At 38.9% G+C, this 24,312-nt stretch overlaps 1 protein-coding gene and 2 pseudogenes across 4 annotated transcripts in view; 1 reads left to right on the top strand and 2 right to left on the bottom strand.

The window, feature by feature from the left end:
* The window catches only part of CERT1 (ceramide transporter 1), a 121,621-nt gene that overhangs the window by 63,726 nt on the left and 33,583 nt on the right, over nt 1–24,312 (top strand). For all 4 annotated transcript variants that reach the window (XM_088023352.1, XM_088023351.1, XM_088023354.1 and 1 more), the window contains exons 7-8: nt 9,224–9,381; nt 13,432–13,524. In XM_088023352.1, the coding sequence (XP_087879478.1) occupies nt 9,224–9,381; nt 13,432–13,524 (251 nt within the window). The remainder of the gene's footprint in view (nt 1–9,223; nt 9,382–13,431; nt 13,525–24,312) is intronic.
* LOC114217642 (glucose-6-phosphate isomerase pseudogene) lies at nt 3,072–4,796 on the bottom strand (annotated as a pseudogene).
* LOC148164362 (glucose-6-phosphate isomerase pseudogene) lies at nt 4,361–4,765 on the bottom strand (annotated as a pseudogene).

Below are 24,312 nucleotides of genomic sequence, written 5' to 3'. Positions count from 1 at the left end.
GGTCAAAAGGGGAGACTTTATGATAACAATTTCAATTCATCAGAAATATATAACAATTGTAACATGTAGTTGCATGTAATAACAGAACCCCAAAATACATGGACCAAAACCTGACCAAATTGAAGAGGAAAAAAAAAAAGACAATTCGGTAATAATAGTTTGAGACTTAAATATCTAGCTTTCAGCAATTGATAGAAAAAGTAGGAAGAAGACCAATAAGGAAATAAAATGCTTATAAACAATCAGACCTGGTAGACATGTACAGAATACTCCACTTAACAATAGGAGAATATATGTTCTTCTCAGTAGTACATGTAACATTCTTCAGGAGAGAGCTTATTCTTGGCCATAAAACAAGCTTCAACTAATTTAAAAGGATTAAAATCATACAAAGTATGTTATTTAACCACAAAGGAATAGAATTTGAGATCAATGACAAATTTAGAAAATTCATAAGTACATAGAAATTAACACACTCCTGCATAACCAGTGAATTAAAGACAAAAATCACAAAGGAAATTAGAAAATACTGTGAGATGAATGAAAGCAAAAATACAAGATACCAAAACAGATGGGCTGCAGCTAAAGCCGTGCTTAGAGGGAAATTTATAGCTGAAACACCTTTATGATAAAAGAAGAAAGAGGGTTGCCTGGGTGGCTCACATGGTTAAGCATCTACCATGGGTTCAGGTTGTCCCCGGGATCAAGCCCCTCATCGGGCTACCTGCTCAGTGGGGAGTCTGCTTCTCCCTCTCCCTCTGCCCCTCCCCCCACTTATTCTCTCTGTTTCACTCTCTCTCAAATGAATAAATAAAATCTTAAAAAAAAAAGAGACTCAAAAAACAACACAAACTATAAATTGGTTCTTTGAAAAGATACCAAATTAACAGAATTAAAGATATCAAAATTAAATTTTGATGAATTAATCAAAAAACACAAACTATAACTTTGTTCTTTAAAAAGATACCAAATTTTTTTTTTGAAGATTTTATTTATTTACTTGAGAGAGAACATGAGCAGGGGTGGGGGGAGCAGAGGGAGAAGCAGACTCCCCACTGAGCAGGGAGCCCAATGTGGGGCTCCATCCCAGAATCATGACCAGAGCCGAAGGCAGACGCTTAACCCACTGAGCTGCCCATGCACCCCAAAAAGATATTAAAATTATTAGCTAAACTGATCAAAATAAAAAAAGAAGATTCAAATTACTAAAATCAGAAATGAAAGGAAGGTTATTACTACTGACCTTTTAGAAATAGGATTAAAGGGGAAAGCAATAAATAAATGTATGCCGACAAATTTGATAACTTAGATGAAATGGACAGAAGTCTTAGAAAGGCACAAATGACTGAACTTTACTCAAGTAGACATAGAAAATGCAAATAGACCAATAATAAATAAAGAGATATAATTAGCAATAAACTTCCCACAAAGAAAAGCCCAGGCTCAGATGGCCTCACTGCTGAATTTTCTAAACATTTAAAGAAGAATTAATGCTATTTCTTCACAAATTCTTCCAAACTTTAGGAGGAATACTTCTTAAATTGTTTGTTGAGGCCAGTTTTACCTTGATACCAAAACAAGACAAAGATATTGCAAAACTATAGACCAATATCTCTTATGAATATAGATACAAATACTCAATAAAGTACTGGCAAACCAAATCCAGCAACATCTAAAAAGGATTATATACCATTACCAGAAGGGATTTATCCCAGAATGCATGGGATGCATTAGCTTAACATGGGAAAATCAGTTGATACAATAATCATATCAGTAGAATAAAAGCCAAAACTGGTGGTCATCTCAGTATATGTTGAAAAAACATTTGACAAAATCTAATACTCTTTCATGATAAAAACACTCAAAAAACTAGGAATGACTACCCAGAGTATCTGTGAAAAACCCACAATGAACATCACGTTTAATGGTGAAAGACTGAATGCTTTTCCCCTGATATCAGGAACATGTCCATTCTTGACACTTCTGTTTAGCACTGCATTAAAGATTCTAGCTAGGACAACTGGACAAGAAAAATAAATAAAAGGCATCCCAATTCAGAAGGAAGAATTAAGACTATTTCTATTTAAAGATGACATTATCTTGTATAGAAAAAAAGCATACGAAATCCACTAAACTATTAGAACTTACATGAGTTCAGCAAGATTGCAGGGAATAAGATCAATATATAAAAAATCAATTGTGGGGTGCTTGGCTGGCTCATTTAGTGGAGTATGTGACTCTTGATCTTGGAGTCATGAATTCAAGCCCACATTGGATATGGAGCTTACTTTTAAAAAAATTGTATTTATACACTAGCAATGAACAATGTGAAGATTAAGGTAATGGTTTCATTTATAGTAGTATCTTTATGGCAGTTTATAAAAAGAATTAAATGCTTGGGAATAAACTTAACAAAAGAAGCAAAAACCTTATACTCTGAAGACTGTAAATTGGTGGGTAGGTGTAGGACTCAGAAGTGACTGCTAATGTGTATGGGATTTTTCAGGGTGGTTTGTGAAAATGTCCTGAACTTGATTGTTGTGATGCTTGTACAAACCTATGAATATACTAAAAACTGTTTCATTGTACATGTTGAGTCCATTTTGTGGTATGTGAATTATATCTCAATAAAACTGTTATTAAAAAAATAGACTAGCTGACTTAATATGCTTAGATTTTTTGGCCTTTAGTTTAGATTAAAGCAATCTAAAATGAAAAATTCCCTACCTAAACCCTCATTTTTTATGATTAAATTGTATTAAATGTTGAAGACGGCCACGTATGTGGATTTTTTTGTGTCTTTTTTTTTTTTTTTCTCCTTTGTGGCATCTTTATTTTTCTATCTGGTACATGAACAAAGTGAACATGGTCAGAAAAATCAGCTGCACCGAAACACTTCAGCCAGTTGTAAAACAGAGGGCACGTGGACATGGAAGGGCGGGGTGGCAATTCCAGACTAGCTTCCCCCAAAGGGCTTATGCTCCAAGCCCGCAACCAGCGGCTGCTCTGGGCAGGACTGTGCAGTGCATCTCTGGGGAGGAGCGACAAGAAGGACCAGTCACAACAGGGACTGCAGCCGGGCATGAGTTTATTGGCTTCTGGCCTCACGCTCCTGCTTGATGAAGTTGATGAGCCCATTGGTGGAAGAGTCGTGAGAGGTCACTGGGCTACTGCCGTCAAGCTCAGGCTCGATTTTCTTGGCCAGCTGCTTTCCCAGCTCCACCCCCCACTGGTCAAAGCTGTTGATGTCCCAGATGATACCCTGAACGAAGATCTTATGCTCGTACATGGCAATCAAGGCTCCCAGAATGAATGGCGTGAGCTTGGTGAACACAATAGAGTTGGTTGGCCGATTTCCTTCAAAGACCTTGTGTGGCAACAGCTTCTCCAAGGCCTCTAGACTCTTCCCTGCGGCCTGCAGCTCCTTCCGGGCCTCCTCTGTTGACTTCCCCTTCATCAGGGCCTCAGTCTGGGCCAAAAAGTTGGCCAGGAGGATCTTGTGATGCAAACCCTTCCTTATCTGGTGCTGGGTCTGGACGGGGATGAGGAAGTCACAAGGTATCATCTTGGTGCCTTGGTGGATGAGCTGGTAGAAGGCATGCTGGCCATTGGTCCCTGGCTCCCCCCACACAATGGGGCCCGTCTGGTGGTCCACACGAGTGCCGGACTTGGTGATGTACTTCCCGTTGGACTCCATGTCACCCTGCTGGAAGTAGGCCACAAAGCGGTGTAGATACTGGTCATAGGGCAGCATGGCCTGCGTCTCACACCCGAAGCAGTTGATGTACCAGACACCCAGCAGAGCCAGCAGGACGGGGGCATTCTTCTCCAGGGGCGTCGTACGGAAGTGCTGGTCCATCCAATGGGCCCCTGAGAGCAGCTGCTCGAAGTTGTCAAATCCCACATGTAGTGCAATGGAGAGTCCAATAGCTAACCACAGCGAGCAGCATCCTCCTACCCAATCCCAGAACTCGAACATGTTTTGAGGGTCAATCCCAAACTCCTTCACTTTGGTCGTGTTGGTAGACAGGGCAACAAAGTGCTTCGCAACTGCAGAAGGTTCCTTGGCCGACAGGAGAAACCACTCCTTCGCCGTCTCCGCATTCGTAATGGTCTCCTGGGTGGTAAAGGTCTTGGAGGCAATGATGAACAGGGACGACTCAGGGTTCAGAGTGGCCAGAGTTTTGGAGATGTGGGTCTCGTCGATGTTGGAAACAAACCAGACCCGGGGACCTCCTGAAGAGTACGGCTTAAGGGCTTCAGTCACCATGAGGGGTCCCAGGTCAGAGCCGCCAATGCCGATGTTAATGACGTCCGTGATGGGCTTGCCTGAGTACCCCTTCCAGTCACCACTCCAGACTCACTGGCAGAAAGACTTCATCTTCTCCAGGACCTTGTTGACCTCTGGCATCACATCCTTGCCATCTACCAGAATGGGTGTGTTTGCCCGGTTCCGCAAGGCCATGTGCAGCACCGCCCGATCCTCTGTGAAGTTGATCTTCTCGCCGCTGAACATGTGCTCCCGGGCAGCCTCCACACCCCTGGACTTGGCCAGGTCCACCAGCATCTGCATCACAGTTTCGGTCACGAGGTTCTTTGAGTAATCCACCAGAATATGCCCAAGGTTGGTGTTCAGGTTCAAGCTGAAGTGGCTGAAGCGTTCCTTGTCCCCCTCGAAAAGGCGACTCAAGTTGAGGTCAGAGCCGTGCTCGCGGTACCATTTCTGCAGCTTCTGGAACTGCGGACTCTGGGTGAGCGCGGCCATGGCGACAGCAGCGGGGTACACGGGCTCGGACGAGCTTGGAGGAGGAAGAGACTTTTTTGTGTCTTTTATATTTTCCAGTTGTTACCATTTAGCTGTATTTTCTGACCAGTTTTCTAACTTAAATCTCTTTGTATTTTGTAAATAATATACAAGAGCATTTTGTCATGTCATCAACTATATAAAAGAATGACTATAACTGATCAATCAAATCAAGGTATACTCTTGATGAAATTCACGAAGAGGAAAAGTGTTAATGAAACATGCATTACTCTAGGAAACATGAGCAATAATACCCTGTTCTTTCTTTCAACCTAATCTGTGTGCCTGTGCATTAACTGTCCAAACAGAAAATTTGTACCACCAGTCACTTTCATCCCCATTTAGCTCGGAGACCTTTTTCATGTGAAAATATTTTAAATTCAGTTTTTTAGCCAACTGTATCTTAAGAGAAAGCACATCTACAATAGGCCAGTAGTCCAGAACTAACTGATTATTGACCCTAGTGTGATTGATATCAGTGTCATAGTCTTCAACCATGTTTCTTCTTTATCATAGTAGACAGGTGAGAGATTTAAACAAATTACCATCCTGTATGTTCAGAAGGACTTACCTGCCAATATTTTTCTGTTCCTGTGTGTCTGTGTACCATACACACACACATACAGACGCATATACAATCTTTTTGATGCAAGGAAATGAAAAAAAACTCACTACAGAAACTGGGGATTCCCCCTTATGTTGCCTGCTATTCAAAAATAGTGTTTGAGAGTCTTAATGAAATGAAAGGATTTCAAATAGCTCAGCTTCTCTCAGCATTTGTTTTTATTTTTGACATGTTGATACGAATTTATAGGTTCCTTAATTTTCTGAGTGCTCATACCTTTAAAAGAGTTTTAAAGTATATAAGGTTAAGAGTTCAACTGAAAGAACTATAAATCTGAATGGTAATCTTTGGAGCCTAATACTTACAAATCTAGATTTACAGGTCATTTTCTAATTTCTTCTATTTCTGCCTTTCATTGACGTGGTTACAGTCACATATTTTTGATTTCCTTATATTCCAGTGTATCATTTTGCCAGAGGAACTATGGCGTGTCACTTTGTCTCTTTTAAGAGTTCCCCCCCACTTCCCTCTCTTAAAAAAAAAAGGGAAGGAAGAAGAGGAGAAAAGAAAGAAAGTAAAGGGGGGGGCGGGGCACCTGGGTGGCTCAGTCAGTTAAGCGTTCGACTCCTGATTTCGGCTCAGGTTATGATCTCAAGGTGTGAGATCAAGCCCTGCATCAGGCTCTGGGCTGGGCATGGAGCCTGCTTAAGATTCTCTCTCTCCCTCTCCGCCTCCCCCCACCCCTTCCTTTCTCTCTCCCCTTCTCTAAAAAAGAAAAAAAAATAGTCACTTCCTGTTTTTAGCTGAGATATTTAGATGAGTATGCTTATCTAAAATTACCAAGTACTTCAGAGTTCTGCTTAAGTTTTCCCATCAAGATTGATATAGTTCTACAGTATAAGGTATAAGAGACTTGGAGCAAAAATCAAAGTAACCAGTACTTAGAGGAGCCCAGTGGATAACAGATTAAGGTGAGGTTTTGTCATCATGACTTTCATTTACTAACAGATGTAACATGAGAGATTTATTTCAGAGACATTACTGTGTGTGAGACACTAAAATAAAGTGTTGAAAATATCAACTGTTTGAAACCTTAGTCTATGACATAATCCCTGTATCATTCTGGAAAGGATTTTAGGTGGCTGCTTCTGAAAGTAGTAAGTACAGCTGAAGATGTACATTTCTGTATTTCTAGAGTTTTTTCAAAAACATTTCATGTCACTCTTTCATCTTTTATATATAGCTTATATATATATTAAATATATAAATTAGCATTCAGCAGAAGAGGACACATTATTTTAGTTGTACACATTCTTTTATGCAGAACACAGATGACCTTTGATTTCATTGCATTAATAAAAATAGTTTATAATGAAACTGCAGTTTTGGTAAGAGTGATAGAAAATATAGAAGTTACAATGATAGAAAGGCTTTTCAGAAAATATAAGAAAAAATATGTTTTTTAACAGCTTTATTGAGATATAATTAACCTATAGTAAACTGCACATTATTTAAAGTACATGATTTGGTCAGTTTTTATGTTATCCTGAAGATATTATAATCAAGATCATTATCATATCTATCGCCCTCTGAAGTTTTCTCCATCTCTTTGTCATCCCTCCTCTCCCTATTCCCAAACAACCACTCTGATCTCTTTATTTGTCACTATAGGTTAGTTTGCATATTCTCAGGTTTAATATAAATGGACTTATGCAGTATGTGGGAGGGTTTTGGCCTGGTTTCTTTCTTAGAGATTCATCGTGCTACTGTTTGTATTAGTATTTGATTTCTTTTCATTGCTAAGCAGTATTCCCTTGTATTGATACAACAGTTTGCTTATCCATTCATCTCTTGATGGACATTTGGGTTGTTTTACAGTTTTTGGCTGTTACAAATAATGCTGCTATGAGCATTCATGTGCAGTGTTTTTATGGACATACGTTTTATTTGAGGTCAATACTCAGTAGTGGAATGGCTGAATCATATGGTAGGTGTATATTTAACTTTTTTAAAAAACCACCAAGGGGGGCACCTGGGTGGCTCAGTTATTTAAGTGGCTGCCTTTGGCTCAAGTCATGATCCCAGAGTCCCAGGATCAAGTTCTGCATCAGGCTCCCAGCTCAGCAGGGAGTCTGCTTCTCCCTCTGACCCTCTCCCCTCTCATGCTCTCTCTCTCTCTCTCAAATAAATAAATAAAATATTAAAAAAAAAAAACCACCAAGGTTCATTTTGCCAGCTATATAGGATAGTCCTGGTTCCTCCAAATCCCCACCAATACTTGGCATGGTCAGTCTTTTTAAATTTTAGTCTTGGGATGCCTAGGTGGCTCAGTGGTTAAGTGGCCAACTCTTGGTTTCCACTCAGATGATGGTCTCAGGGTCCTGGGATTGAGCCCTGTGTGGGACTCCATGCTCAGAAGGCAGTCTGCTCAGGGATTCTCCCTCTCCCTCTGCCCCTCCCCTGCTCACATGCCTGTGCGCTCTCTCTCTCTCAAATAAATAAATCTTTAAAAACATAGATCAAATTTTAGTCTTATAATAGGTATGTAGTGGTGTCTTGTATGGTTTTTATTTGTATTTCCCTAGTAACTAATGGTATTGAGCATCTTTTCATGTGCTTATTTGCTGTCCATATCTCTGTATTGAAGTGTGTTCAAATCTTTTGTCCAATTTTTTAGTTGGGTTATATATTTTCTTATCGTTAAGTTTTGAGATGACAATGTATATTCTGTATTGAAGTATAGAATGTGTCGATATTCTATATTAATATATGTTATATGTAACATTGATAAAGGATACAAATCCTTTATTAGATATATGCTGTGCAAAGATTTTCTTATAGTCTGTGGTTTGTCTCTTCTCTTTTTGTACGTTTTTTAAGTGGAAATTATATGTATTTAAGATATATAACATGATTTGATATTCATAGTGAAATGATTCCTGCAGTCAAGCTATTTAACATATCATCTCACATAGTTACCATTTTTGTTTGTAATGGGAGTACCTGAAATCTGTCTCAGCAGATTTCTAGTATTCAGCACAGTATTATTAATTATAGTGATAGTGCCATACATTAGACCTGTAGACTTATTCATTCTACATAACCTTCATTCTTTTAACAATACTTTTAAGAGCAGAAATTTTAAATTTTGATGAAGTTCACTTTATCAATTTGTTCTTTTGTGGATTATACCCTTGCTCTCATATCTACATGAGTTTTTAAAGTTGAAAGTATCATTATTTCACTTATAAGTATTCTATTGGAACGATTTCTTATTAGGTAAGAGTATAAGATACTATGCTGTCTTGCTTGCATCTTGTTGAGTTGTAAGATTTTTCATTAATTCAAAGGCGAACTCTGAGTTAAAATTATAAAATGTAAACATAAGAGCCATTTAATGTGTGCATTGGTCTCAGACTTAATTGTGGATATTTATTTAAAAGTTTTACATGACCTTATTCGGTTCTACAGTTTATTGTTAGATATTTTTTAAATTTTAGGTCTCTCAGAATGTACGGTAGTTCTTGCTGTAATTTGGTCCTGCTTTAGGCCGGCAGGGTGTTATTGTTAAAGTATTATTCCTCCTACCACTTTGTTCACTAGGTGCAGTACAGCAAATAGATTTTAGGAAACAGAACCCAGAAAAAAGATATGAAAGTACATCTGCTGCCGCAAGCTTCTTTGCTTATGAAGTATGGAATGGAAATTTTTATATGTTGGCCAACAAGAGGGAAATTATAATCCAAAAGTCTGCTCTGACTTGCTGGCTTTCAAACATTTTCTAGTTTTAAGTTTTGATGAAGAGTTATTTCTTCATTAGAAAGACTTTCATTGAGGAACTTTTTTCCCCCCAGTATTTCCACATGTTACACCAAGAGGAATTAATGGCATAGACTTTAAAGGGGAGGCGATAACTTTTAAAGCAACTACTGCGGGAATCCTTGCTACACTTTCTCATTGTATCGAGCTAATGGTAAAACGTGAGGACAGCTGGCAAAAGAGACTGGATAAGGTAAGTCTCATTTTTCTTCCTTTTAAAGAATGATCTGATTTTATTTCAGCTTTATATATTGATTGAACATTTAAACTAACTTCTTAGGGAAAAATCTGTTGGGATTGATAGAAGTAGCAGGGGGTACTACTCCTCTGAAAGTTTGTAGGCATCTTAAACTCATTTTCCTAGTGAGATTTACCAGTTATGTATTCAGTTACTATACAACACAAATTTATGATAGGATTTTAATAGAGAAATTTTTGTAGTAGTAATAGTAATGCCTTGGAATAGAAATGATGAACCACTTCACATTACCTAGCTTTATTATGAAATATGTGAAGCTACATTTAAGTTATATGAACTGAAACACCAATTTATCAAGTTAAACATTAACTTACTGCATTTGTAGCCATATATACTTTCCAGGGTCATTGTGCTATTATTTAACATATGTTGTTCATGGAACATTTGCCTCATGTTCACCTGCTTCCACCTTTGTTTAAGCTTGAGCACTGACAGTAACATTACAGTATGAATCTTTAGTTCCTAGCGTCAGCTATGGCTCAGTAAATTTGTTTGGTAGGAAAACTTCTATTTAGAATTCAACATCAGGAAAATAATAAAATGTTAGAACTATAACATATCTTAGAAGATTTAGTTCTGGTCTAATGCCATCATTTTATAGAAGAAACTGAGAGGCCCAGAGACTGGTCCAGAGATGCTAAGTAGCAGTTGGAAGAATTTTACTCTGTTTTATATTTCAGCTCTGAATACTAGGCCAGACACTAGTCAGAATCCAGCCTTAATGAATGAGTCAAATTGCTTTTAGTGTTTGAAGGTCTTATCAATTTGAGCAGGAAACTAGGTAAAGCAATGTTACCACTGATGTAATGGCAGGATGGCCAGGGGTTTGATTAGTACTGTGTATTTAAGGAAGTCCCTCTGTGTAGAAGAAAAGAATTCTCAAGTGTAGGTGACAGTAAACCATATTGACTGGTAATAGATATTCTTTAAAAACAAGCAGTGAAAATGTATATTTAGGGTACAGACATTTCATTATTCTGGAGTCAAACTATTTTATCTTCAGAGATTTCAACTCTCTAACAATGTGAATCAAATTTACTTTTTAGAAGATTCCATGTACACACAAAAATAATGTGTTGAGAAAACAGGACAACCCTTTAACTCCATTAGACATAGCTCAAGAGAATCGTTCAACTTGTCCAGACTAGCTTATTTTAAACTTTGTGGCACTTTTCTCTTAAGGTTTCAGTCTCTCGTCTTTTCATCCTTCACTAAGGAATAATCATCTTCATTCATATATTCTAATCACAATACCTAAAAAATATTCATTAAAAATGAAACCTGGCTTTCCCATCCTTTCAGCAATCAAGTTTCTTACTTCCAGCGCTGAAAAGGGAAGTGAACTTTTGCTTAACTTCATTGTTGTCAGTCTTATTTATCTATTCTTTTTCTTCATTGAGGAGCAATAAAGGATCTGTGAAAAAATGATTTTGTTGCTTTTCTCTGCAACATCTAAGCAAAGAAAAGCCACAAAAGATGGCAATATTAATTGAAATTGAGAAACTACTGCATTTTACAGTCTTTTACAGGTCTGATGTCAAATCTTACTCGCTATAATTTTTTCTCTAAGTTGAAATAGGATCCCAGTTACGTTTTATATGAAATGTAAGAGTGTGGGTATGTTTGATACGTAGTATGTATGTGTGTGTGTATACCTATGTATATATGTGTGGTGTACATACATGTATACGTGTGTGTGTGTATACACACTTAAGGAATAGAAAGTTCTTGAATGGAGAGTGTTTATCAACAAATTTTGAAGTAATTGATATATTTGGGAAGGAAAGCACAGTGATAATTTAATATTGTTTAATTGAAATTTCTGTTTCATTCAAAAAGTATTTAAATGCTTATACAGTGCTAAGCTCTAAGCTAGAAATGGGGAAACAGCAATAAACAGGAAATTGTCCCTCAAGGAGCTTAATCTAAGGAGAGCAATTAAATAGGTAATAGGTGATATAATAACAGCTGTTTGATAGCAGAATTGTTTATACTTTGATTTCTAATGTCAGTTCCATTATTCTTTCAGCTGAATAATAGAAAATTAATATCTAATGGTGATGATTTTTCTTGGTTACCTGTAATGATAATCCCTTCTGTTATAGAAGTATACTTAATTGTTAGCTAGTCACGTCCAAGAAGACCAAAAATTGTGAGATTAAACAATTTTAGTAACAGTGTTAGCAAGAGAAAATCTATTCGTCGAAGATGTTTGCTTGCATTAATAGGCTCTCGTGTGTGTAATTTCACATGCTTTTTCATTTTCCCTTTGAATATTGTTGCTGTGCTATATGTTTTTGTTGTGTTCAGTTTTGAAAATTAAGGTAGAGCATAAATACGGTGAGATGCACCAAGTGTACTGCTTGCTGATTTTTGTGCTATGTATACACCCCTTTAACCACAACTCAGATTAGATAAGGAATTTTTATAGCACCTAGAAGGTTCCTTCATGCCTCCCTGGTCCATACCATACCACCATCTCAAGACGTGACCATATATACACTTGTGTTTGACTTTTTTTCCCCCCTCAACATTGACTGTGAGACTCGTTTGTGTTGTTACATTTTATTCTTTTTCATTATATTTCATTGTAAGCCTTCAATTTGCTTATCAGTTTTTCCTGTTGATAGACACTTAGGTTTTTTTATATTTTGGCTATTATGAATAAAGCTGCAGTGAGCATTCCTGTACCTAGCTTTTGGTGGATATAGGTACATACCTAGCAGTAGAATTGTTGGTTCATGGGGTATATGCTAGCTGCAGTGGATATTGGCAAACAATTTTCCAAAGTGGTTATATCAGTTTATACTTCTACCAGCAATAGATGAGAATTCATTTGCTCTTCACCCTTGGCAACACTTGGTATTGTCAGGTTTTTGTGGGTATTTCTTTGTTTTGTTTTGTAATTTTAGCTATTCTGGTGGGTCTATAGACCCGCTTTCTCTTGAGTATGCAGAAATTACCCTTTGGTTTTAATGAACTAATTCACTGATTTGCATGAACTTTAATTCAGATAGGTATTTGGAAGTAGTTAGCTTTGTGTGAGTTCATGTGGACTTTAATTTAGCCCTTAAGTATTTGAGGTAAGAGAATAAAGGCATTAGGTTCCTTACAAGCTTGTTAGACTTCAGTTATCAGATTTGACCAGTGCAATCCATTGTTGTAGAAATAAGTTTGAGATTGGTGTCAGAGCCAACCTTTCTAAGTTGACCTTGGGTCTTTTAACCACTTAGAACTACAGATTGAAGGAGAGGGTTAAAGTAGAAATCTGAGCTCTTTTTCATCCCTGAAATAGTTTTAACCAGCAGTGGGAAAGTACCAGAAATTTATCTTTCTTAGAATATATTTTAACATTCATTGATTTCATCTGTTAATTGAGTTATTTTCTTCCTGGTATCCATTGCTTTTTTTCTTGAAAGCAAAATAGATACAGCTTTTACTGGGGGGGAGGGGGGAAAGCAAACACATGAATACCTTGTAGGCATTTCTGTGGTGTTAATTTATTTTTTTCTTTGTTTTTTTTTTTTTTTTTAAGTATAGATACTTAATCCATCTAAATCCATAACCTAGGGCTCCTGGGTGGCTCAGTTGGTTAGTCATGATCCCAGGGTGCTGGGATCTAGTCCCACATTGGGCTCCCTGCTCAGCAGGGAAGCCTGCTTCTCCCTCTCCTGCTCCCCCTGCTTGTGTTCCCTCTCTCACTGTGTGTCTTTCTTGTCAAATAAATAAAATGTTTAAAAAAAAAATAAATCCATAACCTACCTATAAGATGGATCTTAGTAGTGATTTAAATGGTATCTTGTGTGTAATGTATAGCTCAGAGAAAAACTGTTTTCTAGGGCCGAATCAAGCTCATTTTTCACAGGAATAGAGTGGGGTTTTTGTTATTGTTGTTTGGCCAAATTATAAAATTTCAGTGAAATGCAGAGAAAATCCCCACCCTAAATGATAATTTTTCACTTGCTTCTTTTTAAAACAAAACAGGAAATTGAGAAGAGAAGAAGAATAGAGGAAGCATACAAAAATGCCATGACAGAACTGAAGAAAAAATCCCACTTTGGAGGGCCAGATTATGAGGTATGAAGTTATATTTTTATTTTAGAAGGAGGAAAATATAGGCCATATCTGTCTCAAAAGTGATTAATTTTTAAATAATACTTTTACAGCCTTTAAATATTCTAGATATGTAGTATGTTCTTCAGTGTTTAATTAAATGTATATTTCATAATATATAAAGGCTTATTCTGAAATAGATTTTTTTTTTTAATTGACTTGAGAATTTAGTGTAGGCTTTTCAAAGACTCATTTATTAGGCCTGTCTGCATTATAGGACAAGTTTTTATCTTTCCTGTGGAGGACGGTAATTTTTAATGTTGTCTTCTAATTCTTGTTTTTCTTTTTTTAATAAACGCGACTTAGGGAGGAAAACCCTGAGTACTATACAGACAAAAAGATTTAGTGTGTGCTGTATATACTGTGAGGTCCTGTCCATAGCAGAGCTCGAACTGTCCTCATTGCCTTGTCCTTGTTGTTTGAAAATACCTGAAACCAACTTCTTTTCCTCTTTTGTTTCTTTGTTGAACGATTAATAAATTCTCCCTCTCTCTACACACGCACAGATATTAATATTTTATAAGCTGTTTTTCCACTATATTTCTTTAGAGGGAAAAAGGTATAAGAAATATATTTGGTAATAGTCACTAATATTGTTGATATTCCTGAAATGCATTTTAAAAATGGAGTGGTAAAGGGTATCATTGAGATAGAAGTAGAATGTTAAAAATTATGTTTAGGGGCGCCTCAGTGGCTCAGTCAATTGGGCATCTGCCTTTGGCTTGAGTTGTGATCCCAAGGACCTGGGATCCCGCCCCACTTCTAGGTCCCTGCTCAGCAGGGAGTCTGCTTCTCCCTCTGCTCCTCCCCCCCCCACCCCCCCGCGTGTGCATGTGCACGCGCGGGAGCGCTCTCTCTCTCTCAAATAAATAAAATATTTAAAAAAATAATTATGGTTAGTTTATATTTTAAAAAATAGGGAAGAGGGGCTCCTGAGTGGCTCAGTCAGCTAGCAAAACTCTTGGTTTCAGCTCAGGTCAGGATCTCATGGATCTTAAGATCAAAGCCCCAAGTTGGGCTCTGTGCTCAACAGGAATTCTGCTTGAAGATTCTCTCCTGCCACCCCCCCACTCTTTTGCATTCACTCTCTCTCTCGCAAATAAATGGATAAATCTTTAAAAAAAAAAATTGAAGAAAAATTTCTCGCTGTCTTTAGAAAGGAAAAAAATAGAGTTGCTATTGACTGAGTATGTTTTATGTTGGAATTGATTTCCAGGTGTGGAAATTCATAAATGATGAGACTTGAGCTGTGATACGTCACAGTTATTGAGCTGTCAATTATTCCTTCTAGAATGTGTAAAAATTGTATAATTAGCTACCCTCGGGGTTTTAAAAAACAAGGTTACTGGAATACAAGCTATTACAATTTTATTTTTATTCTGAAGCTAAGCACATTGTTTTTGCTATTTTTGGTTTATTTTGGGGGTGAACTGTCAACTCTTTTAAATTACCTAATTTTTTTCATATTATAAGTAAAACCAGATGTTCATGTAGGAAGATTATAGAAAATACAAAAAGCCCATGTGTTTAACAATATATGGTATCTCCTACCAGCCATATATAAGTGTAATTGTATGCTTGTTTATCTTTACTTCTATCAACAAGGGTTTTGTGGGGAAAAAGCAAGATGGAAAAAGGAGGTGATGTGGTTTTGGAATATAGATTAAGTTTGGTGGGGGGAGGTCTGGAGCCAACAGCCAGGAAAGAATTCTCCGGTGCAGAATGGTGGTTTTATTAAAGCACAGGGGACAGGACCCGTGGGCAGAAAGAGCTGCTGCCTCTGGGGTTGTGAGGGGTGGCTGATTATACACTATGGGGTTGGGGGAGGTTAGGAAAAAGGGAAGTTTCAAAAGGATTTTCATGTGTTAAAGAAGACTCACAGGATACTGGAGGCCTTGCCATTGTCAAGTTAAGGTTGTTTTTCCCTCTAGCAAGGCATTAACATTAAGATAGTTGGGAGATTCCTGGAAGGATGTCACACGTGTCCCACCCAGGAATAGGGGGTGGGGGGAGGTTGCAGGGTGTCAGCTTGTGCTTTGTCTTCAGCTTGCCTTCTGTTCCCTCATCATTTACCCCCTGAACAATTTTGACCCTTAAATCTTCAAGGTTGTTGAAGGTGGAAGATCTCATCTTCTGTAACGTCTTCCGGCTGAATAGGGCATAGAGATGTCCCTACATATGGGTCAGTATTGGTCATTTGGGGGAACATATAGGGGAGTTATGAAAGGGGAGGCAGCTGAATCCAACGAGATCAACATAGATGAACCTCCTTGAGTAGAAAGGATCTGTTAGCTGGAAGTTATGGCATTGGAGAAGTCTTCACACTAGGAAGGGAGACACCGGAAATGACAAAATAAGGTTAATATTGGTCTGAATAAAAGACCTTGGATAGTTGACCTTTGATAATTTTCCTCCAGTTTAGGAGTTTTAAGCAATCACTACAGGAAGGAGATCATTTAAAGTGCCAACTTGAGGGCGCCTGGGTGGCTCAGTTGGTTAAGTGACTGCCTTTGGCTCAGGTCATGATCCTGGAGTCCCGGGATCGAGTCCCACATCGGGCTCCCTGCTCGGCGGGGAGTCTGCTTCTCCCTCTGACCCGCCCCCCTCTTATGCTCTCTCTATCTCATTCTCTCTCTCAAATAAATAAAACCTTTAAAAAAAAAGTGCCAACTTGAGTATTCATGTCAGTTAGAAACCCAGAAATATTTTTGTGGTAGTCTAGAATGTATACACAGCATTGTTTTTATGATAGCGCAAGTTTTGTAAAACTACTTCACGCATTTGTATTACTTTCGTATTTAATAGAGAAATGCTATTTTGAGTGTCATTTAGGGCTTTGACCATGTACTTAAGAGTTTTCATGTGCCAAACAATCTCCAGTCTCAAAGAGGGAACAAAGATGGTTGCTAGGTGTGGTCATACCAATGTCACACAAAACATGTCCACCATTGTTTTAAATTTGGAAGGTTAGCTGGGTTGGTAATTGTTTTAATAATGTGTCTATGCCTCCAGGCAAAACCCAGAGTACAGTGACCTATCCAGCCCGGGGGAAGCTATGGACAAGTTAGAGTCGTGTAGCCATTGGGTCCCAGCAAGAAGCCAGTCATATAATACTGGGCCTCTTTGAAGTGTAGTCGGGATTTCAAGGGCTACTCGGTTTTGGAAGGCCATCCTTTAAATTTGTGTAATAATTTCAAGCCCATATTTGATTGGGGAGTTATGTCTTGACAATAATCCCCTGTTCTTTAAGTTGCTCCATACGGCATACAGTACTAGGAAGGCATATTTGGAGTCACTGTAGATATTAATTTTTAAGACTTCTGCCAATTGTAAAGCACAGGTGGGCGCTGTTAATTCTGCTTTGGGGAGGTGTATTTGCTGACAGGGCTTTGGCTTCAGCAGTCTGAGTTAAGACTGACTATAGCATACCTGGTTTTTCTTACCCCTCTTTTCCATGAAGCTACTGCCATTGGTAAACCAACTGTCACCTGCATTTTTAATAGGGGCATCTTAAATCTGGTCGGCTAGAATAAACAAGATCAATAACCTCTGAACAGTTATGTTCTATACTACAGAAGTATGATGGTCAGGTCCAGGCCTAAGGGTAGCTGGGTTTAAAGTTTGACAAGTTTTAAATATATTTCAGGCATATCTATAAGCATTGCCTAGTGTTTAGTAAGTCGTTTCCCATAATCTCTTGGTGGCTTTTGGTCTCTGGACCTGATGTGAGGTCATTACAGTTGGTCATTGTCCCAAAGTAAGCTTTGAGGCTCCTACCAAAAAGACTGTTATATGCTTGGCTAGAGCCTCTATTTGCATTTGTACCTCAATAGAGGTGGCTTCTAGGATAAATATGACTAAGGGATAATTCCATCTGTTTGAGGTAAGGCATTAATATCCTAATTACAAGGAATTACTGGCAAATGAGAGAAGACTTATCAAGAGATAAGGGCATCCAAGTACATCATCCAATCCAGTCATAAAGAAAGTAGGGCCATCCATTATCTCCACAGGTCCATAGTTAACCCTATGGAGTGGGGTGTGCTCTGGCTTTTAGGGAAGGATTTTGTCATCTCAGCCACACACAACTGGTCAAGGTGCTAGTTGAGTTATATAATTGTTGGGAAATTAATCCTAAATAATCATATGCCCATGGGGTCCTGTTATTATCCCCACAGAATAACATGCAATAAGATTATCTATACAGGAGCTATTGTGTAGAAACAGAAAAGCTATTTCTGTGAAGTTTACCTCAAGTTATCTAGCTTAAGCAAACAACATCTAAGGACAATCAAAACTAAAGGTGCGTTATTGAAACATAATTTTTCTCTTTAAATAACCCTCATTTCCAGAAATAGCCAAATCAAGACTACTTCTTTTGTAAAACAAGTCCAATTTTAACAAACCTGGCATAATTATTTACATAAGCTCAGCAAGAATAATGATCATATACATCTTTTAGAATCTGCTCTGCTGGAACCTTTATGAGGAATCTCTAGGTTGAACTTTTAGTAGCCTCTCCAGGCCAGAAGCCAAGCCAAGTACTTGCCATCAGACATGCCTGCAATACCTGTAGATTTGAGCGAATTTCTCTTCACGAGGTCCCCAAAGTATCCTGAGCTTCCTGCACCTGCCAGGAAGTGACATTCTTTACTCACCTGTTGAGGCTGCTGGTAACTCTGTAAGCAAGGTATCAGGCCAACATTTCCAAGGGGCTTTATGGCTCCAGGTTTCATAAAGTCAGTCTTAGTTCCTTAAAGGTGTTTGGTCAGGGGCGCCTGGGTGGCTCAGTCGTTAAGCGTCTGCCTTTGGCTCAGGTCATCCCAGGGTCCTGGGATCGAGCCCCGCATCGGGCTCGCTGCTCGTCGGGAAGCCTGCTTCTCCTTCTCCCACTCCCCCTTGCTTGTGTTCCTGCTCTCTCTCTCGCTCTCTGTCAAATAAATAAATAAAATCTTAAAAAAGGTGTTTGGTCATATCTGAGTCTATGCATGTCTCTCAAATATGACATTCCAGTCAAAGCCTTGGTAAAATAACCAACATTTCCAGTGGTGTCCTGTTACAAGGAGAAGATTCTTACTGAACTTATGCAAATGATTATGATTGCCATGGGTGAACGAATACTCACTGAGACCTTTTGAATGAGAGGGTTCAGGTAGAGAGAAAAGTTAAATGCTTTAATATGCTTTATTGTTATTTCTGTATATTACTGATGTCTTAAGAGAAAGCCTTAGTCTGGAAAAGCAAATAGTAAAGAGCCAGCAGTTTTTCAAACGAGAGTCACAACACTATAATCTTTTAGTTCTTTTAGTCCCATGTTACTAATTCTTGTTTAGTTTGAATGCAGCCTTAGTTCTCCTTGAAGATGTAACATTTTACAAGAGAATAGCTATAAATGACAAGACTAAAAAATGGACATGGTTAAACATCTGATGAGAGGTTACAATGTAGCTGGCAAGGAAATCTGGTTATTTCTGTGACACATAACACTTTAATAATCAAAATGGAGTGATGATGACCTTTTACCAGAAGGTAACATACCAAACAAACAAGCCTAATTAGTCAACGAGACTTAGTTCATGATTTAAATCTTGGGCAAGTTTATTAAAACCTTAGAAAGTTTTAAAGCACATACCTAAATAGGATTAGGATGATAAAGACCTGATAAAGGCAAAACATAAACTGGTTTTCTGAGCAGACAAAAGAGAAAAAAACCTTTGTTTACATTTTCTTATCAAGAGCAGACAACAGTTCAAGAAAACTTGTCTTTTTGAACAGAGAGAAAGCAGACTTTCAAGCTTATACCAATGTACTTGAAAATCCACTCATTTCAATCTTAAGGTCCATCCTGACCACACCTAAAATTCCGTTCCAAAGTTGTCCCATCACAAACCTTCTACAACTTTCTTTTGCATTCAGATTTTGTCCCAAGCCATCTCTTCAAACAACCATCTTATTTAGGACAAAATTACCTTCTTTTACCTTCATTCCCATTCCTTATTTCTTCCTTACATATCTTCTACTTTCTATATACAGAGTTGTTTCCCTTATTTCCATCAGTCTTAATTACATTTAGCAGAATTTTGCACTCTTAGAAACCTTAGTCTCCAGTGAAGACTAAGTAGTAACCAATTGTGGCCTGTTACACCAGAATTCTTTAGATGGCAAATTTATCAATCAATTAAGCACAAAATATGCTTACCAACAGATTTAAACATCCTTAGTTCCTTTGCAGTAAGAAGTCAAAAGCACAAACTTACATCCAGTAATCAATGATTTAGCCCTTTTATCCTATTTGGAAGAGACCTAGATGTCCAACAAATTTAATCCCATTTATCATCCAAGCAAAACTTTAAAGTTTCAGGTTACCAGAGACTTTGAAAGCTATGTTAACAATTACCCATGAAAACTTTGAGACAATCATCATTTTAGTCATCTTTTTGCTAAACAATTTGCAAAGAGATAATACGAGCTTATTTGACCTTCAGCAAACCTGGATAGAATTAAAGTTTCACGTTTACTGCTGATAACTTAAAAGACATGTGTATCTTAATTAAGCCAACAACCTTAAATTAGTTTAAATATTGAATTATGTTCCACCTGGATCCTCCTCATTGTCAGTTTTTACCTGAGACACTAGTGGGGAAATCTGGAGTAGATGGTATTAAGTCCAGGGGGTGCTCTTCTTGCTCCTTGACAGTGAAGGGAGAAGGAGCCATGATGCCTGAGGTACTGAGGATGGTCTAGAAGCCAGTTATGCAGGTCGCACCCAAGGTGGTGCAAAATCAGGGGGAGGGGGAGACAGAAGAGGCAAAGTGCTGGGGCGCCTGGCTGGCTCAGTCGTTAAGCGTCTGCCTTCAGCTCAGGTCATGATCCCAGGTTCCTGGGATGGAGCCCCACATTGGGCTCCCTGCTGCACAGGAAGCCTGCTTCTCCCTCTCCCCCTCCCCCTGCTTGTGTTACCTCTCTCGCTGAGTCTCTGTCAAATAAATAAAATCTTTTAAAAAAAAAAAAAGAGGCAAAGTGCTGCCAGAAGGCAGAGAGAGGGTTCCCGGTTCTAGAGCTTACCAGCTCCAACAGAGGAGCAGACGCCATGTTTCCCCGCCAACAAGGGGGGAATAAGCAGTCCATGTCAGCCAAGAGAAGACAGGGAATTTCCCCAAAACAAAGGGAGTTTCAGCAGCTGCTTGGGAATATTCCTTAAGGTCCTTGTCCTGAGGTAGACTAATCACAGATGGCTCCAGTTACAGCCATTAACCCGGGAATTAAGGAAGAAGCCCCTACATCTATTAGGAAGAACAGTGAGAGAGAGTCAGAGTCCCCTTTGGGATGGCCTGTGTTTCTTCCAGCAAACCTGGGTTTACTTGGAGGGGCCTATTTAGATAATTATCATCCAGTATGTTGTGGGGGCGGGTTACAAGCCAACACATTCGGGCATACACATTCTGCAAGAGGCCCTTAGGTCGGGGTCCTGGTGTAGAGCAGCGAAGGCCTATGTACAAGCAGTGAAGGTACCGTAGGTCCATTTGCCCTGTTTCCTGCAGAAGAGATCTAACTGACAGATCCTGAGGCCATGCAGTGTTACAGGAGCTCAGTCCTTTCCTAAATTTTGCAATCTGAATTGTTTCCAGTAGGTTAAAAGGCACCCCAAGGGAGAGTCCTTGGGAACCAAAGAAGAAGCCTACTGAGGCCGTGCTCCCAGAAAAGTAAAGAAGGTCCATTACCAAATCCCCCCTGGCTCCCAGGTGGCGTCCCACGCAGGTTATGTCAGAGGTTTCGTGTGTCAAAAGAGATGTCCCTCAAACAAAAATCACTATTGATCACCATCCTGCCTTCCTGTGAAGGCATTCCTGCCATAAAAGGCCCTGAAGGGATGCCGGCGTCCCTTCCCCCCACATCACATCCTAGGCTGCCTATGGGTGCCTGGTGAACGGACTGAAAAACATGCTGTGCCGTCCTGTGCCCTGATGGTTGCATACTGCTCTGCCATTTCTAACCCATGGAAAATACTGGAAAAGTTTTACAAGGGGGAAATTACTAAATTTTGTAGCTTTAAGTAGTAGAGGATCTTGATGGGAAATAGTAAAAATGGAAATCCATCATGGTCTAAGTGACATTCCAACACATGGGGTCTTTATAGTCAACTTCCCTAGGAAATGGTCCCCAGTTGGGTTTTAATTCCATCTGGTACTGGTTTCAGCTGGCTCCCAGTGGAGGTCCCACGGCCAGAAGCAGCTAGACCAGGGATGTGGACGGGATCACATTAGATCAGTCAGGAGGAAACTTCACATGGGAGTCTTAAGGTTGGCAGCCATCCTGGTGACTTAGGTGTCCCCAAGACAGACAACTTTGTATATAGGACAGGAATACAGAGTGGGCATCAAGTTTCTGGGTCTTATTACCATCCCGGACAGGGTACTAACTTCCAGCCAAAAGGCAGGCTTTCTCCTCCCCATAGAGTAGCCATGGGCTAGAGGATTGCAGCCTGAGCAATTGACATGAAAATGTTCCAGTAAGACCATACTCCTTGAAGAGCAACAGAAATTGAAAGTAAAGGAAAAGAGAAAGTACTCACCAAGTTTGTACTGAAGCTCAGAGTTCAGTTCCAAAGACTCAAAAGCCCCACATTGGGCACCATATGATGTGGTTTTGGAATATAGGTGAAGTTTGGTGAGAGGAGGTCTGGAGTCAAGAAAGAATTCTTGAGACCGTCTCCGGTGCAGAATGGTGGTTTTATTAAAGCACAGGGGCAGGACCCGTGGGCAGAAAGAGCTGCTGCCCCTGGGGTTGTGAGGGGTGGCTGATTATACACTATGGGGTCGGGGAGGTTAGGAAAAAGGGAAGTTTCAAGAGGATTTTCATGTGTTAAAGAAGACTCACAGGATACTGGAGGCCTTGCCATTGTCAAAGTTGTTTTCTCCTCTAGCAAGGCATTAACATTAAGATAGTTGGGAGATTCCTGGAAGGATGTCACACGTGTCCCACCCAGGAATAGGGGGTGGGGGGAGGTTTCAGGGTGTCAGCTTGTGCTTTGTCTTCAGCTTGCCTTCTGTTCCCTCATCAGAGGTATGTTGTGCTAATAAGTACATTTGTTAACTAGTTTCAGATTTTTTAAAATTATTTATTGATGTGATTAGGTAGACTTTCTTAAAAAAAAAGTTTACTGGTCATTTGCATTTCTTCTTTAATGACTCATTTATCCATGCCCCTTAATATTTTTACCTGGTTTTGAGTTTTTTTTCCTCTGTTGATTTAGAAGATGTGGAGGATTAGCTTTTCATTTTTCAATTATTTTTTTCCTTTTTTAGTTTTTTAAACTTTTGATTGTTGGTTTTGTCATATAAAAGTTTTATACTTTCATGTAATTAATCCCTCAGTCTTTTGATGTACTTATTTCTACATTTGGTATCATGCTTAAAAAAACATTCCCTACTTTAAATAATTATGTTTACTGGGTTTTTAATGGTCTCTTCTAAATATATTGTTAGTACATCTGGATTTTTTAGGATTATGGTATAATGTAGGAATCTGTATTTTATTTTAGTGGCATTTGTTGAATAAACGATCATTTTTCCATCCATCTGACATGTACTTCCTCTTTCTTTTTTAAAGAAGAAAATGGTTAAGGGTACTTCAGTTTTTTTCTCACTGACCCCCTGTGGTATCAAGTTAAATATCCAGTTCTTAAGTGAACTAGGGCCTTTAGGGCCTCTGTTTTTATACTTTTTTTCCCCTTCCTTTTGATATTTTGAGCCTTCTATATTCCTTTTTTTTTTTTAGATTTTTTTTTTAATTTATTTATCTGACAGATATAGCGAGAGAGGGAACACAAGCAGGGGGAGTGGGAGAGGAGGAAGCAGGTTTCCTGCTGAGCAGGGAGTCCGAGATGCAGATGTGGAGCTCCATCCCAGGACCCTGGGATCACGACCTGAGCCAAAGGCAGACGCTTAATGACTGAGCCACCCAGGCACCCCTATATTCTAAATTATTCTATATTCTTGTGTGAGTACTACGTTTGCATGGATTTTAGACACTGATTCTGATTATCACCTTATTTTGGTTCTTATCAAACATTTATGATGTTCTAATTATTGAACAAAACCTAAATGTTTCTGTCATCTGTAGCTTCAGAAATTACTTTTTAATCTTAAATTCATTCCTTAAGGTTTACTATGTATGTAAGACACTGTACTAGGCATGGGGATATACATGATCCTGCCTGAGGGCCCTACCTATGTAATGGGAAAACAGGCTAGTTAACAGGCAGTTATGAAGCACTGTTAGCACTAAGAGGTTTTTGAGTCGGAGATGATGGCCTCCCAGAGAAAACAACATCTTAAGTAAAACCGTGAGAATGAGTAGGCTGAGTAGCTATTAACCAGGTGAGTAGCCTAGAGTGTTTGCTTGTAGGGGCTGAGAAGAAGGAAAACATTTGGAAGCCAGAAGCAAAAAAAAAAAAAAAAAGCATTTTGCCCCGGGGAAACTGAAAGGCCTTATCTTTGGAGGGCGGAGCCGATGGAGAGGAGGGAATGGTTAGACTGGCTAGCAAGTTATGGAAGAATCCTTACAGAGCCTCAGGCAGTGGATTTTAAGCAAATGAAGTTTTCAGATTTAGAGCCTAGAAAAATCATTCTTGCTCCCTGCAGTGAGGAGAATGGATTGAAGTTGACAGTTGTGAACTGGGGGCTTCCCAAACTTTTTCAGTCTTACAGGTTAGAATTAAAAATAGCCTAAATTAACATAGAGCAGTAGGAA

The sequence above is a fragment of the Eumetopias jubatus genome, unplaced genomic scaffold (assembly GCF_037043125.1).
Source record: "Eumetopias jubatus isolate StellerSeaLion01/CBP00866 unplaced genomic scaffold, mEumJub1_p1.0 scaffold_5, whole genome shotgun sequence".
NCBI lineage: Eukaryota > Metazoa > Chordata > Mammalia > Carnivora > Otariidae > Eumetopias > Eumetopias jubatus.
The sequence above is the reverse complement of the archived record's forward strand: the minus strand, read 5'-3'. Positions and strand labels throughout refer to the sequence as shown.